Source organism: Lepisosteus oculatus, chromosome 4 (genome assembly GCF_040954835.1).
Source record: "Lepisosteus oculatus isolate fLepOcu1 chromosome 4, fLepOcu1.hap2, whole genome shotgun sequence".
NCBI lineage: Eukaryota > Metazoa > Chordata > Actinopteri > Semionotiformes > Lepisosteidae > Lepisosteus > Lepisosteus oculatus.
The window spans coordinates 9227521-9245792 of record NC_090699.1 but is presented as its reverse complement, the minus strand read 5'-3'; the positions used below and the strand labels follow the sequence as shown (position 1 = coordinate 9245792).

Sequence of the window (18272 nt, the reverse complement as noted above, 5' to 3'; positions counted from 1 at the left end):
CCCTCAGCAAGACCCTTAACCCCAGCTGCTCCAGGGGTGCTGTATAAGTGACTGACCCTGTGCTCTGACCCCCAGCTTCTCTCTCCCTGTCTCTGAAAAGACATTTCTAATGCAAGAAATTGTATATGGCTAATAAAGTGATCTTATCTTATAGATATGCTACTGCATTATTGGGACCTTTGCTCTGTGGTTATCTACTGTTATCTTTATTTGTAGAGAAAATAGCGGAGCTTGAACAATGGAATAAAGAGCTGCGTGATGAGATCAGTAAGTACTGCTCTATTTTCTGTCTTTGAAGTATGATATCATTTAATAGTGTAGTTTTACAGGCATAAGAGCAGATATAATACTTTGGTTTTTTTTAGTTAAGCACTCATGATCTCACTCAGGAGGGTGTAGTGTTCTGTTAATCTCGACAGGAACAGCTATGTACAGTCAAGTCTTTATTTTTCGATCACTCAATGGACTTTCAAACAGTGGTCATTTAACAACATGGTCTCTTTGTGAACTGATTGTAGTTTCCCAGCATTCAAACATTACATAAAGCCCATATTACAAATAGCGGTACAGATGAACACTGTGCATTTGCAAAAGTTACAGCACGAATGTTATGAATCAGTGTTGTCCAGTTACTGTTGTCTCCTATTGATTTGCATGTTTGACCCATATATGTACCATTTGAGGAAAAGGAGGTTAGGAGAAAAAAACATACAGGAAAAAGTTCTGGTTTTATCTAGATTGTTTTTTTGAAGGCACACCATTGTATTCCCAGCACTGTCATGTCTTGTATTGTCCACTCAGAAAAACAACACTTCTGCATTGACTTACTGAGCAGGAAATATCCCCATAATCTGCAACAATGGTGATCTTCTATTAATGGAGATTTCTCTCATCAGAGTTCTCTTACCTCACTGGTTGGCTTGAAAAAAGCAGCAATCAGCACAATGTGCGCAGTGTGTCTGTGTTGTCCCCATACATTGTCTTCCTTCAGGTCTCCCCAAGAGTCATTCTCTGTCTCCAGCTCAGATGATTTCTCTCACAAAAGAGGACAATTTCATCTTTCTCCTGTCAGCTTGTTTCCACTGAATAGCCTCTGAGAATACAGATAACATGCTAGACTTACAGACATATTCACATAGTCACATACAGTATATTCACATATTCACATACAGTATATAGAGACTACAGTATATACAGTACATATATTTAGTGGTCTGGAAGAGTAAATGAAACATTTTCACAATCCTTGTTTTGAAACACAAAGAGGTTTATGCACATTCCACCTGTTTCTGTTTGACATCCCTCACATTGTGATGAATTTTGTCATTCAACAATAACTAAATAACTCTTCCTTTTTTAGTTATTTAAAGTCTCTGTCATATCCTGTTATTAACTGTAAATGTCTATGTGCAGGCAGAGCAAACCTTGTCATAGAAAATTTGAAAGAAAAGCAAGAGGAGCTCTGTAAGTATTGAAATATTTACAGTTTAGTGGCTTTACTAGGAGAGGTTTTCATTTTGTATAGAAGTCGGTTACTTGGCCTCATGCTTTATGCTTTTACGTGTCCATGGTTTCTATTTGAGTTTCTATTTTCTACTCTTTCGTTTCTTGCCAACACCAGCATATCAACCCGACCAACAAATGGTACACTGGCGCACTGTCTGTTTGGTTAGACTTCATCATGGAAGGGAATAATAGATGACTAGATACTGCAGTAACAGCCAAATAAGTTCTAGAACCTGAGATGAAGTTTAAACAACTGAGTTTATTGCATGCAAGGAACAATAAGACCAAAGTATTGTTCGAAATATAGGTACAAAACTTCCAGTTTATAGAGCAAACTTCAGCTGCTTCTGACGCAAATTGTTACCATGGTAATGGGGGGGGCACCTGTGTTTGGACATTCCCAAGACCTTGACCACTTTGAATGGTCGGTTTTATCTTTTCTTAGTTGGGGGGGGGGGGTCTTTATCTTGCACTTGGAAGTTCATATCAATTAACTCCCATCCCTACCATAACTCAAAGGTGCCTAAGCATGAGATGTCTTGTGTCACAAGACATCTTTGTGCAGAAAGAAATCAGTTAACCCTTTTTTCACATCTTATATCTTTCTTCAATACCATGAGGTGTCGCAGGGAGATACAACTATAGGCCAGCTGCCAGCTGGAAGGCCCTGTGTGGCCCACTGTCTATGTGTTCTCAGTGGCTTTTTGATAACCTCAGTCCAGGTTTTGACTTTGTACCCTGACATCTCACTGTACGCCAGTTGATTGGTGAGCAAGATGACTAAAACACCTGATCAGCTGTTGTGGTGGACTGGTGAAGCTCCCAGTATTTCTGTACCGTATTGTACTGTACTGTATTTTTTGTCTGGTCTTACATTACATGGTGCATAAACTTGGATATAGTCAGAATCTTAATAATTCTCTCTGAAATATATTCAGCTTCCAAGACATTTGCTGCTATACAGTATCTGGATGCAAGATGAAACCCACACCATGTGCTGCTCTAGTATTAGTATTAGTGTTCACACCACTAGCCAGCAGCCATGTTACCCTGCAACTCACAACTGGCAGCCCCACTGGAGCCCAGCAGGTGTGAGCCTGGTCAGTACCTGGATGGGAGACTCCTGGGAAAGCTAAGGTTGCTGCTGGAAGAGGTGTTAGTGGGGCCAGCAGGGGGCACTCACCCTGCGGTCCATGTGGGTCCTAATGCCTCAGTATAGTGATGGGGACAGTAGACTGTAAACAAGCGCCGTCTTTTGGATGAGATGTAAAACTGGGGTGCTGACTCTCTGTGGTCATTAAAAAGCCCAATAATCCCCCTCTATTAATTGGCTACATTACTTTGTTCTCCTCCCCTCCCACTCCGACGGCAGGCGGAGCGACGCGCCGCTTGGAGTATTCTCTGTCGCATTTAATGGCAACGTCAGCTCAAAGATTTGGTTCAAACCACCAAATGGAGACGGGCGTGCCGACAAGCGGACCTGCTGATGCAGGATTAAAGCTAGGATGAGAGATTAGTGTTCACACCACTCCATATGAGAACATAATCTGAAGAAATGTATTTTATACCAGATCATTTTTGCCTACAGTCTGAAGTATCCATTACTTATATTTTCCACCTCTTCATGAAATCGGTGATTTGAGGTTTTTTATGTCCACACATGTTTTAAATGCTCTTGTTGTACTTTTCCAGTCCTTTCCTGTCCATTTTTCATTATCCAGCCATTTATTTCTCCCCTTTATTTACTTGAGCAATAATAATAATCTGCTCCCGGCTTGCTAGGGGTTGGTCTTTGGGAGGTAATCTTTACAGATGCTTTTTTCACGATTAGAAATATGATTTGGAATGTATTTAAAAAGTATTTGTATGTTTATACAACATATTGATATTGTATTTTATTAAATAAGTGAAAAGATTCACTATGTGTTCAATCTGGAAAATAAGATGTAAAAAGAACACATATCTAAAAGGACAGCTGAAGTCTATCAGAATACACAACACACAACTAGTGACTTAATTAGACTGCAGGAACTACACTTTCCTTCCTTAATGCCAGGTTTGTATTTTTGAAGCTATGAGTATATAATGTATGTATTATATTAAATTATCTAAATTGAGGTATACTAAAATATCTAAAGAACACAAGGTGAATAATACCTTTAGTCATACATACTTATTGAAACAAATGAGGGGTTACAAAAATGGAGAAAATCAGGAAATAACTGCTTGTAAAGATTTCTGCCAAGAATATACCCGAGCGGTTGCTATAGTTTAGAGGCAAGTGAATTGTTTGTTCTCTGGCACAGCATTGGTGAAAAACGTATTAATCCAGGCACACCTGGGTAAACACATATTTATTAACAAAGACAAGGCATTTCAGAGACCTACTGTATGTCTGTCACGAATGATCAGCAGACCAATCGAGAGGATGAACCCAGTGCGGTACCTCAGTGATCAGGAGACAAAGGGAAAAGACCCAGAAGCTTCCAATGCAAGAGAGGGCTAGGCGAGAAACATGGTCAAGGGTGAGGTCTGTAGTTCTTATCCAAAAGCGCATAGAAGATTTGGAAAGGACGGCAAGGTAGGAGCTCTGAAGGGGCGACCAATACCAAACAAAGAACAGAGGGTTTTAGAGGGTTTAAATATTGTGAGAGGAGGAAGGTGCGCTGACAGGTGGTGTTGGGGTTGGTTGATTGACAGTTTGGAAGAAGTGCTCAGGGCTGGAGTGTAATTAGCATGAGAGCGCTTCCGTGTGGGAATCTGGTTGGATGAGGGCGTGACAATGTCTAGACTACCCAGAAAACCCCCAAACTGCTACCAAGTACTTGACTTTTCAATAATGCCTACAGAGGCCAAAAAAGAGAGAATTTGTGTAATAAACTAAATAGAATATGACCTGCAGTTAAACCATTCTCTCTGCCAACTCAGATGTCACAAAATAAATGGGAACATATCCTAAAAAGGTCATTATTCTAAAATGCACTCAAAGAGATTCTTCACTTTAGGAAATCAAAATTCCCCCAAAACTACAGAATAGCAGGCTCACTTAGCAAGGTTAAAAAAATTAGTTTCATTCAGGTCTTTCCTCAGAAAGGTTTTTTTCTTAGAAAAGAACCTCTCACCTGGCACATGCTTTATGTTCTGTCTCCTCTCTTTCTCTGTCTATTCTTTTTCTCTGTTCTCTCTTGATCTGATCTCATCGGTTGTCCTTTTAAAGTCCACATGGAATTTGACAGGAAGCCAGTGCAAGGACTCCAGGATAGGAGTAATGTGAACACTTGCACTGGACCTGGTCAGGATTCTGGCTGCAGAATTTTGGACATACCGCAGTTTGTTCAATGTAGATTTAGATACCCCAGAGAGTAGAGCATTAGAGTAGTGAATTCGGGAAAACACAGATATGTTTGTTTATACATTATACCTACATTTCTGGAAATTTGAGAACTTTATATTTCTTTCTCAGAGGGCTTCAGATAAAAAGCTTTAATGTATAGTTTATGTGCAGTAATACCTATAGCCACATACATGCACACATGCAGAGAATGATGTTTGTTCCTTACAGGTACTGTATATACTGTATGTTTCGTGCCTCACAACTTATATTCCATCATGAACTGACTAATAAGGACTAATGTAGGAACACTGTTCTTTAAAATCATCTATCCTGAGAACAGTTCCTTGCCTAATCATTCATTTTGAAATGTCCAGTGTTATAGTAATCAAATTATTATGCTTATTAGAATCTGATTGATTCTGGCTAATCTAAATGATTCAAATGAAAACGTTAATATTGTTAATAAACAATAGAACATATTAACTAACTCATGAGTTTATATTTTCCAGGTTTCCATCAGATACAACGTTTTGAAGGTAATTTCTCTTTTTTTTTTTAAACTGAGATGTTACATTCAAATCCAAATGTTGTTTGGACATTAATTTCCAGTATAATTTAATATATAAGTGATATAAAACAAGGTTTATCAGGTGGAGTGAAATAGTTTCCACCAAAGTAGGCTCTTCTGTCTCAGTACTGTAGATGGGCTACAGAATTTCATTTTTTTCTTAGTTTGGAACAGATAGTATGAGGAGACTTGAGCCAAATAGTTTTCATTATTTGGATCAAGTTTCCTCACACTCTCTGTTCCAAACTAAGAAACTGAAATTCTCTAGCCCATCTATAGTTCAAATAATGATCCAAATAGTTTTACCTCTCACATACACACAAAACGCTCTCACATTCACACAAAATGCAAATTTTGGCCCAATGTAGGCAGTCCGTCTAAATGGCACAATGTGATTGGCTGAGAATTTATCAACAAGCTTTCTCATTTTCTACTGCTCTACAAGATGGAGGAAAAAAGCAACCTCAACCGCATCAAGCACTGTGCCAAGCCATAGCTTTAAGTAATAAAACCTTAGAGGTAAAACTAGTGAATGTGAGAGCCTTTTGTGTGTGTGAGGTAAAACTAGTGAATGTAAGAGCATTTTGTGTGTGTGTGTGTGAAAGGTAAAATGGAGAGTGTGAGAGCAATTTGTGTGTGTACGAAAAGGTAAAGTTTGAATAATGGCCTAAACGGCACCTTATATATATACGCTTGAGGTATCATGACAAACTTCCAGATGAATGTGTATATGTTTCTGTATATGTGTATATGGTATTCCTAGGAATACCATTCCTTAAAATCACATAACCCGAGAAGAGATCATTCATTTTGAAATGGACAGTATCATAGTAGACAATTGATCGTATCTCACTAGTATCTCATTCCATCACTGATTCTAGCTAATTGAAATGATACAAATGATGACGTAATGTTAATAATAAACAATAGAATATATTAACAAGATGACTTTATATTTTCCAGGTTTTCCAGGTTTGTTTCAGATAAAACATTTGGAAGGTAATGTCTCTTTTGTAATAGTTTTTTTTTCATTTTATAAACTGAAATGTTCAGCTCAGATTCATTGGCGTTTGTGCATTCTATTGTGAAAAAGCACTCAACATGCATTTAATTACATTTTCCATATTAATTAATATATAATTGATATACAGCTAGGGTTCATCAGGTGCGGTGAAACAGTTTCCAGCAGAGTAGGGGCTGCTGTCCTAGTACTGTAGCTGGGCTGATCCAGGATGCTGAGAGAATGTCGTTTTTTTTTTCTTCCAATTTGTAACAGAACACACGTATGAGGAGACTTTATCCAAATAACAAAAATTCTGAAAGGTCAATCCAGCAGACCCCTTCAAAACCAGCAGTGAAAACAAGATTATATTGTTTGAAATTAAGTGCTTTTAATGCGGACAACAGAAAATGTTGTGTTACACAGAGGTTTTGGGAGTCTGGTAACAGATTCCCTGTCATATTGTTTCAAATCACCTTGACATGCTTGATTAAGTGGGTGGATGGGATCCTTAGATTACTTAATTAATAGTAACTAAAGCTGGCATCACACTACAGGACTCGACATGACTTCTAGTCAGACAGCACGTCAAATTTAACGACTGCAGTTGCTGAATCTCGCTGCCTTTTCTGTACTAGAGGGTGTCAAATTCTAGGACTAGGAATCGCAGGGGGTGACTACACAATTCCCTCATGACTTTTCATCACGGGTCCAAATCTCATATTGCGCCGCAAAAGTACCGCGAGGCCGCCTCATTTTGGCAGCCAACCAACACGGAGACCAAGCACGTAAACATCTTGAAAAATGTAACACAGGCATTGTTTTCCACAAATAATCTTCAAAAATATAATTCTTCTTTATAAATATAGAACAAATTTACAAAAATACAAGTTAAAAAGATAAAACACCTTTAAAACAAATATTGTAAACAAATTATATATTGCGCTATAACGTGTAATATTATTACACATCTGGCTCACTGCCCAATCCTACGACTTACGACTCTCTACGAGAAAATGAGACCAGTTTGATTTTGTCGTAGCGGGTCGCAAAGAGTCGTAGGGGCTGTTAAGAGTCTCTGGGGGCGTCACACTACACAACTGAAGGTAACGGGCGCGCGCTCCGACACTCTACAACTCGCTGTGATTTTGTTACGATTGCATATATATGGCTACGACTGAAAATCCTAGGAAAATTTACGTAGTGTGATGCTGGCATAAAGGAAAATGAGTGTAACCTGGTTGGCTGAGACTAGTGATTTATTTTTCGACAGCCTTATGAGACCACTGGTTGAAGGGCTTCCTTCATACAGTATATTAAGGACACTGACCGTGCTCTCCAAGTCTTTTAACTATTTCCATTTTCAGGGTTTAATTTGTTTTTTATCACTTTTGGACATCTCATCCTTATACATCATTTTTCTCCACAATGATGGTCTTATAGCCCTCAAGCACACCCTGGACAAATGCACAGTGCTTGATCCACCTACCCAGACTCTTATATGTCTTTCAGAATTGGTCCTCCACTGTCATAGCTGTCAGGATCAAAGATGTCTCCAAACCCTTAGTTCCCCATTTCATTTCTAACAGCCACAATCTTGCTGATCTCTTCATCTGCATTTTCAGAGATTGATATCAAAACTCCTTTTACAGAAAGACATTTGAAACCAAAATTATCCTGAAACTAGGATCACACCTTCCCTCTTCTCTCAACGACAGACTCGTTTCCTTCTAATCCTCTCTATTCATTTGGTTCATCTCCTTGAACTTTCCACTACTTCTATACTCCAAACACTTCATGTTCTCAGACTGAGCTCTGGATAATTGACTTTTAATTCAAGCCTTGTAACCAAGTAAAACATGAATACTATCATGAGAAGGCAGAGATGAAAGAGCGATTTCTCTAGCATATGCACTAAAACAGACAAGCTTATTCTAGAGGTGAGGTAAGGTAAACTGTCAATGGGGGAGAGAGTTTGAGAGAGTTTTACTCTAGTCCGGGGGCTGGCAAACTGTGGCACGCGTGCTAAGTGGAACCCGCTGAGATTTAGCGTAGGGCACAAAAAGCAACCCAAAAATTGGGATTTGTGGGGATTGATCTGCTACATACTTGATCCTAAAGAGGACTACTTAAATTCCAGCAGAGTGGAAGTGTTGATGCGCCTGAGGCGTGACAGCAAATTAAGAGATGAGAATCACGTCACGGTCGCTGCATGTCCTTACATAAACCGGACGGACAAGAGCCAGACTGGTGGTTTCCAGTCCTGTTTGATCTAGCGTCTTCCCCGTGACATAAACTTGTAGTCTCTGACTAAGTGGTATTCTGTAAGTGGTCTTTCTGTTAAAAAAACCTTGTGCGTGAGTGAGATATGTATGACTAAAATGCTTTCAGTTGAACATTTGGTATTGTTGCAAGTCAACCCTTTCAAAAAATGTCAGCCAAAGAAAGCTGGCACACACAATGTTTTGAGACATTTTAACACGAATTATCATGGTTACATACGGATACTGCTGACAGAGCCAAATATATAAAGAAATATTTCAGGTGGGTAGCTGCGTCAGCATGCGTAGGCTGTAAAGGATCAAAGTAATAGGTTTATTCCACGCTATTGAAGTTTTTCAAAAAAGCTCAAAATGTCTAGTAAGGCAACAGCGGAACTATATATTTCACATAGTATTGCGCATTTTTTAAATGAACATCTTTTCATAATGCGCCGAAGATGTGTTTGAGGGCTTTGCCAACAAAAGTGATATTTTGGCTAAAATTAGAGACGTACCTCTCTCGGATAGAAGTGTTCAGCGATGTATATGCAACATTGTTGGCATTGTACATAGCCAGTTAAAACATTTAAACTGGTTGTTAATTACAGGTGTGTTTGTGATCTACTTGTCAATTAAATACTTTTTTATAATACATTTCTAGTATATTTTTGTACAAATATTTACTGTTGAAACCAGCTGATAGTACGTGGCACATGTTAAACTTAACAGCAGGAAAAGTGGCACGGGATACAAAACAGGTTACTGACCCCTGAACTACACTGTAATTCACTGATGCCAAGTTTGTATTTTTCAAGCTATTTATGTAAAGGGTATTGTGTATATTAAATGATGCACATGAAGCTATATGAGGGACAGCCCCAGCTTTTTGGGGTCCTAGACAACATCTTGGAAAGGGGTCCCTCCAGATCATGATTTGCACAGACATTATTATCAGCTCCCAACACAACCATATTTGACTACTTAGAGCAATTAAATATATAAATGATAAATTATTAAAATTATTACAAATACATTCTTAACTAGAAAACTTGTTAACCAGCTTTGAAGAACACATAATAAATAACTTATAAATAATAACGCGAGACACACAGTTTACAAGGATAGCATGTACTTTAACACTGAAAGTAATAAATACAGTAGGAATATTAATAACATTAAATAACAACAGGACCTCTGTTACTTCAAAATTATAACAAATTACAAATGACTGCATTGAAACTTTTGTGGAAAGAAATGGAAGAAATAAATCTCCAATTAAGTAAGAAATAAAAAACAAGTGCGCTCAAAAACAAGAGTGGTGAGATCAGGAAGGCTGAGCAGCTGGGAAAGTTTTATATAACAAATATTCCATAAATCAATTCACCTAGATTTCTGGAAGACAGAGTCATCAATTACATTTTCATACAACAGTAGTTCACCCACTACAAGTGATTCAAATGTTATAAACCAAAGAATATATTAACTAACTTGTTGATTTTATGTTTTCCAGATTTCCTTCATGTGCATATTTTTGAAGGTAACTTCTCCATTTTAATTAATTTTATTATTTTTTAATTATATAAACTGAGATGTTCAGTTCTTATTTAAATTTCATTTGGATGTTCTGTTATGTTGAAGCACTCAGCACTGTATTTAATGTGATTTCCAGTATAAATTAATATGTAGCTGATATGAAACTAAGGTTAGGTGGGTAGAATAGTTTCCATCAGAGTGGGTTAAAATTACCTTGGCAACCTTGATGAAGAGGATAGCCGTGATCCTAAGATTACTTATCTACTGGTAACGAGTGTACCATGGCTTACTGAGAACAGTGATATCTTTGGTTCATTTTCTTGAACATGCTGCTGCTTCAGCACTCAGTAAAACATGAAGACTATCATAAAAAGAAACAGACGAAGAACACATTTCTTTACATTTCTATAATGCATGAAAACCAGACAAGTTTATTCTAGAGGTGACGTAAAGGAAACTGTCAACGTGAAGGAGTGTTTAAGCAAGTTTTACTCTAGTCTCTTCAAATTTGGTCAGCCGATGCAGGGCACTCAAATTCATCGAATCGAATGTGCTCCCACAGATGACTTTAAATCCCCGTCTGACTTCAGGCTAAGCATACAGTGTGTGCTGTCTTATTCACAGCCCACAGTTGCTCACAAGGCTTAGTCTGCACCTAAGCCCCTGATCTCTTCATCAAGCCCCAGCAGGGTCTTTCTCTGGCCCAGCGCAATACACTCATTCTTTCTCTCAAGAAACAGCTCTTGTACAGCTCAGCCTCACACACAGTTTTCACACAGCTTACTGCTCACAATGTACCATCATTTATAGCTATAACTATTCTCAATAATGCTCAATTTTCAATCTTTAACCTCTTTGTTTAGAGAAACCCACTATTGCACTGAAGAGTTCTAAGAGGTGGATTGTATTTCAAGTGGAGACAGAGAAAACTTATACCCTCTCTCTATTTTATAGTGATAATGACCCTGGATGAGGACACAATGAACCCCTACCTGATGGTGTCAGAAGATGGCAGAGAACTGAGGTGGACAGACCAGCGCCAGAATCTCCCTGACAATCCTGAGCGGTTTGATGAATACCCCTGTGTGCTGGGCAACAGGTTACCAGCAGAGATGAGATGGGGGTGTTACTGGGAGGTGGAGGTTGGAAACAAAAAGTCCTGGGAGCTGGGAGTGGCCCGAGACTCAGTTTTCAGGAAGGGGCAACTGAGTCTGAGCCCTGGAGCTGGGTTTTGGGTCCTGAGTCTTTGGGATGGGAAGCTGACGGCCCTGACTGACCCAGAGACACCACTGAACACAGAAGTTCCCAGAAGAGTTGGGATCTATGTGAACTATAAGGAGAAGAAAGTACACTTCTACAATGCTGATGCTTCTAAAGATTCCAACAAAAGTGAAAAATACACCCTCATCCATACTTTCAAAGAGGAAATTGACAGGACTGTCCGTCCTTTCTTCTCCCCTGGGAACAGCGATCTGGACCCTCTGATCATAACTCAGGATTATTAACAGGAGTTTAACTGCCCTTGAATAATATCCTGCTAAAGTAAATCTTAAAACTCAATGTACTACGATCTATGTACAAGTCGTGTTGACCATTTTGGATATCTTTTATTATCATCACTTTTAATTGAACTCCTTACAAATTTACCCTTGACAAATAAGTTGCAGTTGTCCAAGAAACTTTTGGAAACTTCAAATTGATAAGGGTCAAACTGAAACTGTGTATATAAAAATTGTTTCATTTTACATGTTTTTGCAGCTGCGTTAAAATTATAAAAACTATTTTATATAAAAAACTACTATTTTGAAATTATTTGTCTGGGTGCTTGGGAGCATAGTGTGGTAATGCACAAGATGCGTTTGTTTGAGAGGTGTCAATTTTGCTATGTGCTATTATGGTCATCTAGGACTATTTAATTCATATTTAAACATATAACGGTTTGTTTTGAAGCAAGCAGATGTATAAAACTTGACAAGTAAAAATACAGTATCAGCATCACTTTAATTTCACATATTGTAATATCTGCAACCTACCTGAGTACTTCTTGGCAAATCTGTTATTTCTTAAAATGGAATGTACTGGGAGTGGTGGTGCAGTGGTTGTGCCTCGCAGTACTGTGGCTCTGGGTTGAATTCCGGACCTGGGGTGTTGTCTGTGTGGAGTTTGCATGGTCTCTCAGTGTTCATGTAGGTTTACACCAGGTGCTCCAGTTTCCTCCCACAGTCGAAGATGTACCAGTAGGTAAGTTGGCTTCTGTAACAAAAATGATCCCAGTGTGCCGGTCCAGGGTGTACCCTGCCTTGCGCTAAATGCCTGCCAATATCCACTGGGATAGGCACCAGCCAGCATGACCCTGAATGGGAATAGTGGCTATTGAAAGTGTTGTGAAGACGCTTGACACAGAATGCATTTTGGAATTCATTGTTGATGTCATTAATTTGAAAAAGTCTGAGGATTTGCCTCCAGGATTAGTATTTATGTTCTAAAACTGTTAATCCAAATTTGTACAAAAAAACTTTATTTTAATTTCCCAAATTTTTAAAGCTGTGTATAAAAAAGCAAGATATTAAAAAGAGCAATGTCAGTGGCCTGGAGAATTGTTCAAGAGTGATATTCATTGTCCTGTAGGAAAAACAACAACAACAAAAGATGTAAAAATGTATTGACAGTGAAGATTTTTATCATTTTTTAGTAGCTTCCTAGGATGTGGATTTTTGTATATACGTATATTAGGATATATGTGTGAATTGTGTGAGTGTTAACTCCGCACTATGGAAGAAAATAATTTTGTTATCCTCTCCTACAGGAGTTGTGACCTTACTAAACAAAACAGAAATAAAAGCACAGTCACTCCCACAATGACTATAGTTGCTTGTTACATTCTCATTTCTGAATGTAATACTACATCTCTGCATTTAAGTAGGTAACAGTTCCAGTTAAAACTGATAGTAGTATTGACCTCAAGAAGATTAGGGATAGAGAATCAGTAGCAGAGGACATGAGAAAATGATTAGTGACTTTAACACTAACCTGTTAAAGGACACTTTCTGTGCTATAATAATAATAATAATAATAATAATAATAATAATAATAATAATAATAATAATTGCTTACACTTATAAAGCGCTTTTCTGGACACTCCACTCAAAGCACTTTACAGGTGTGCTCCAGTACTCTCCCCACACACCAGCTCTCAGTGGGGAGGAGAGCAGAGTGATGAAGCCAGTTCAGAGATGGGGATTATTAGGAGGCCATGATGGGTAAGGGCCAATGGGAAATTTTGCTGTGTAATTGTCTGAAACCAGACTTGAAGGGTGAAAAAGTGTTGTTTGCAATACGATGGGATTAACCCGTTACCTGTTTCTTTGCATTGCTAACACATTCGTGTCCCTGGGATGTATTCGCATTGCAGAATTAGGATTTATTAGGATTTTTCATTATACACATTTCTCTATGTCAGTTTAGTTTGCTATACACTATGTTTGTTCAGTCATTCTTATCCAAAGGTGAAACTACACATATTTCTATTTTACTCACCCTTACTGCTGAAGTATTTTTTACTTTATTTAGTAAAAGTTATAAGAAGCCCAATCCCCTCTGGGCATTGTTCCTGCCTCGAATAAATAAAAATAATGCAAAGATGTAGGACTCCAGTCAGAAGGAAATCCAAAGAGTCGACAAAAAAATGATAAATGTCTTTAAATGTTTGATACCGTGTGGTACACAGCATTTCTTCTCTTAGTACACACAAGGTGTACTTAGTGAATTCTTCCAGACACAACAGTGATTTACATTATTGTGTCTTAACCGGCCATGCATGTGACAAATGGCTCTGATTCATGGTTGTGTGGTCCGGGTTTTTATTTTATTAGTGACAAAAGATGTGCACTACATCAGCTAAGAATTATATGTTTGGAAAGGAACATTTTTCTGCAAAGCTTTAAGAAGATTTTCTGCCCACATTTGTTACTCTGAGCAAGCGCTAGTAAATTAGCAGTCATAGTGTAAATATGCTGAACGTTGGATATTTTTTTTTCAAAATGAATCAGCAGAAACTTTCACTTTCACGTTCGGTGTTGAAACGCGCTTTAATGGAAATAATCTTAATGTAGGTCAGAAACTCAAATGATTGCGGGCGCAGTCCTAACGGATAGATATAAAATCCAGTTCAAATTTCATTGACATAACTGATGAATTGCAGTGTTGCCAAAGAAGAAAGTCACTGAAAATTAAGATATCGCCAGACTCACGGCCTATCTGTAATAAAGGAAGGGTTAAAACCAAGGTTAAGAGTATAAAATACAGCCAATCGGCAGTTCGTTCAGCTAGTAATACTTACCTATTATTGGGTAAGCTGTGACCTTGACTTTCACAAAACGTGTTATCACAAAGAACGCACAACTGGGACTACTGTACCTGCCCTGTTGTTGGAGCTTCTTTTAATCAGAAGAGTTGCAGAATCTGAAGGACTGCCCGAAAGTTGTGGGTCTAGCTTGGTGAAACGCAAAACCTTTAAAACAGTTGTCGCTACACGGCATTGCAAAGCTGCTTTGTGCTGCTGCGCTACTACTGTAAGTAAAAGGTGATGTTGTTTCTCCATTGCCAATATCTCCTATTTCGTTCTCCATTGCCTGAAAACGAGACTCAGCGTCTCCTAGGCAGCAACAGTTTTATTGGAGATGTAGAAAAGGGAATGCTATGAAAGCCCGTTTCTGCCAGGGATTGAAAAAAAAAACGCGCTATGGTACTGTTTCTCAGAATTCTGACTTTATATCTCAGAATTGCTACTTACAAACTCAGAATTGCGACTTAAAAACTCAGAATTACGAGTTTATATCTCACACTTGCGACTTCGAAATAGCCCACATTTCATTGCCTGTCCTTTTGTTATTGTGACGGATTCGGGTTCTAGGGCTTGTGCCCTCGCCGCTCCCACAATATTTCGTACCTCACTGCATGGGCTCGAACCCAGGTCTTGCCACCTGAGCTAAAGAACACTTAATTCTGAGTTTTTAAGTCGCAATTCTGAGATATAAAGTCATAATTCTGAGTTTTTAAATCGCAATTCTCAGATACTAAGTAGGAATTCTGAGATACTGTACTAAGTCGCAATTCTGAGATACTTAGTTGGAATTGCGAGATACCATAGCGAGTTTTTTATACTCCCTGGCGGATCCCGCCTTCCATAGAATGAAGTACTGAGTCCGTATTCTTTAAAACCTGTATATCGCGTTAATGACACCAACGTTATTCGAATAGTAAAACAGGAAATGTCATTTATGTCTTAATTGTATCTTGCAAATGTTAATTAACAACAGTTAGTTTTCTCAAAAGAAGGAAAACAATAGAAATTCGTCTAGATGGAAAAACGTTCATTCATATAGGTGTCCATCTTTAATTCAGATCAGTAGCTTATTCTCAACATTTTGTTACATATAAATCCGCATTGTTTGTAATTAGTAGATTGTTGCAATATACTGGCATTTCGAAAGGACTTGTTTTAATTTAATTATTTTCTTTTTGTCAGATCCAGAAGCTGTGTATCACCTACACGATGGTGAGTAAACACAAGTCGCACAGTCCTAAATCTGAATAATATCAAACACCAACATGGCAGTATTTTTGGCTAAAACAATGTTTTACTTGATATTATTTTAGTACATTCAGATTTTTTTTTATTTTCAAAATAAACTATATTAACATTTAATTCTTCTGGCAGTAATTTACAGATTATAATTATCTGATCTATTGTGTCATTTTCTCTACTGTTTACACAGTTGTGAATATAGGCAGGTGAAAGTATATTTCACATGTTTTTTACACAGTCTAAATGGTGTTTCCATTAAATGTTACTGCGCGATGCTCAGTCAGTGTCTGTTATCCCAATAAAATACATTCAGACATTCTAATATGATCACAAAAATGACATTTAATGCAGTTCATGTCAGTGAAGTGTTTTTGGTAAATATCAAGTCAGAAAGTGGCAATCCTACACCTGAAGAAGGTCCCACAGCCAACACGCTGTGCTTCTTTTTTCTCTTTTCAGTATGGAATACACATTTACTTCTTCTTTTGCATCCTACAGTTAACCCAGTTTCATCATGTTAGAAATTAGTAGAAATATTGAACTCGCATTATCTCATTCATACAGGAAATTTCTAAAATTACTGCAGTAGATATTGAAAATGGTAAGTTTTCTATTTTGTAAATACATTTACAGTGTGACCAGGCTAAAATGCTCCTTAAACCATATGAAGAGGTGGTTTAAGTTAGTCCGCTACTTGAGTCACCTCTAGAGGACAGCAGCTGTTACTTTGTGTTCGTTGCTATTGGGAACGGGTTTATTAAGGTGCTGCGGACTAAGCACAGCGGCAAAATTCGTTGCATTTGGTCTTAAAGTGGAGCACAAGTTTAAACCGCAGCTGCGTATTAAGCACGGGTTGAACTACTGTTAGTACGCTACTTTCAGTTCGTCGCAATTGACCCGCTGTGATCAAATATGTTCTAGACTTTATTTTAGCACTTTCAGAATGACAGGATTATATCTTTTTTTTTAAATAGCTCGGGGGATCCCTAGGTGCTTTGTTTGGCAAAGCTTTGCCTTTCCCCTTTCATTAAGGCTCAGCAGCGTGAAGCTCGCAACATTAAGCGACGCAAGCTTGGTAGCATCTTTCAAAAATGAATGTTCCCTAAAACCTGCCTCAGAAACGAATCCCGGACAAGGTAAAGTCACATTTATAGCACAACATTTTTTACTTCCTCAAAACTGGGTGGAATGTGATAAAGACACACAGGTAATAGGAAAGTGCCGTTCTTCATTTTTTGCCCTTTTTTTTGTGTTTTCATATCACTCCGACTTCGTAAATTCGGTATTTATATTTATATTTGAATTTATGTGAATTTATTTTGTAATAACCCCCCCGACGATGTTTTTGTCTTGAATTGTTATATGTACTCTTGCTTGTATTGTAATGTTTGTTGTTTTTGCAGAAATAACAAAATTAAAATAATCGGTATTTACGTACACTTCGGATGCGCCTGCGTACTCGTCACCGCTGTGCCCGTTTCTGCTGTCCACAGTGCCCTTTCTGCTGCTTTAATGTTTTTTTCTCTCTAGTTCCGCACTTGGCTTCGCAGCACGATTCTCAGATATATCATTCTCAGGCATATACTGTATAATACACTGGACAAGTCAGGTCCCATCTATTGCTTTATTATACTACTAATGTCGGGTTTACGAAACTCTTAGAAATAGTTCATCCTCCAATTAAGAAAAGTTGTTTTACATTTCAAAAGTCTTGAGTGTAGCAGATTATTATTTTTGTGCACAAAGACCACCATGTCTCGGAGTTTATCTCAGAGTGGTGCAGACGGGCAGGGCAGGGGATATGAGGGCATGAATGGCGCAGGTGGGCAGAATCAGCGGGGGGGGCTGTACATGCCATCAGCGGCCCTGCAACACACAGAAAACAGCCAGAAATCCGGTTAGTAGTCGGGTTCTGACTCGGAGTCAGGGTCCAAGGCTCTGACAGTTTCAGGCAGATGGCTGGATTACTCTCAGTCAGGTGGGTTTGTGCAAGAAACACTTCGAGAAACACCCTCGGGGTGCAAACCCAAGAACAGTGACAGAGGGGAACGGGCCTTGGTGAGCAGAGGCTGGCTGTGAGCTCGAGGTCACCTGGGGGTTACAGTCAGAAAGCAAGCCTTTTTCGCCGTTATCCCAGGTTACTAATGTTGGAAACGAATAGAAATACTGCGCTTACATTGCTTCTTCTCATTTTTATAGGAAATGTTTCGAAGTCATTCTTTGTACGCTTTTTATTTAAGAGGTAAGTTTTTTTTTCTGTTTTGCTCGACTTTCCCGTGCTTACAAGATTGGCGGTGTTCCAAAGTCACGCACATTCTCCTACCTCCCTATGTGCTGGAGATACCTTTTTTTAAATACAATTGGCCGCTTTCGTTCGTAGCACGCATTCCTATAGAACGAAATAGAATTACATTGTAGCTCTGTGTCGTAGTACGTGGGCTGCGTATTCGACACGTATTAAAATAAAAAAATATGAAAACCCG

General features: G+C 38.4%; 1 protein-coding gene across 1 annotated transcript in view; it reads left to right on the top strand.

Moving 5' to 3' along the window:
- LOC107077246 (uncharacterized) overlaps positions 1-12586 on the top strand; it is a 35275-nt gene extending 22689 nt beyond the window's left edge. The window contains exons 25-30 of the mRNA XM_069188532.1: positions 217-267; positions 1414-1464; positions 5350-5376; positions 6372-6407; positions 10180-10206; positions 11157-12586. Of these exons, the coding sequence (XP_069044633.1) occupies positions 217-267; positions 1414-1464; positions 5350-5376; positions 6372-6407; positions 10180-10206; positions 11157-11707 (743 nt within the window). The 3' untranslated portion in view covers positions 11708-12586. The remainder of the gene's footprint in view (positions 1-216; positions 268-1413; positions 1465-5349; positions 5377-6371; positions 6408-10179; positions 10207-11156) is intronic.
- Positions 12587-18272: the final 5686 nt, after the last annotated feature.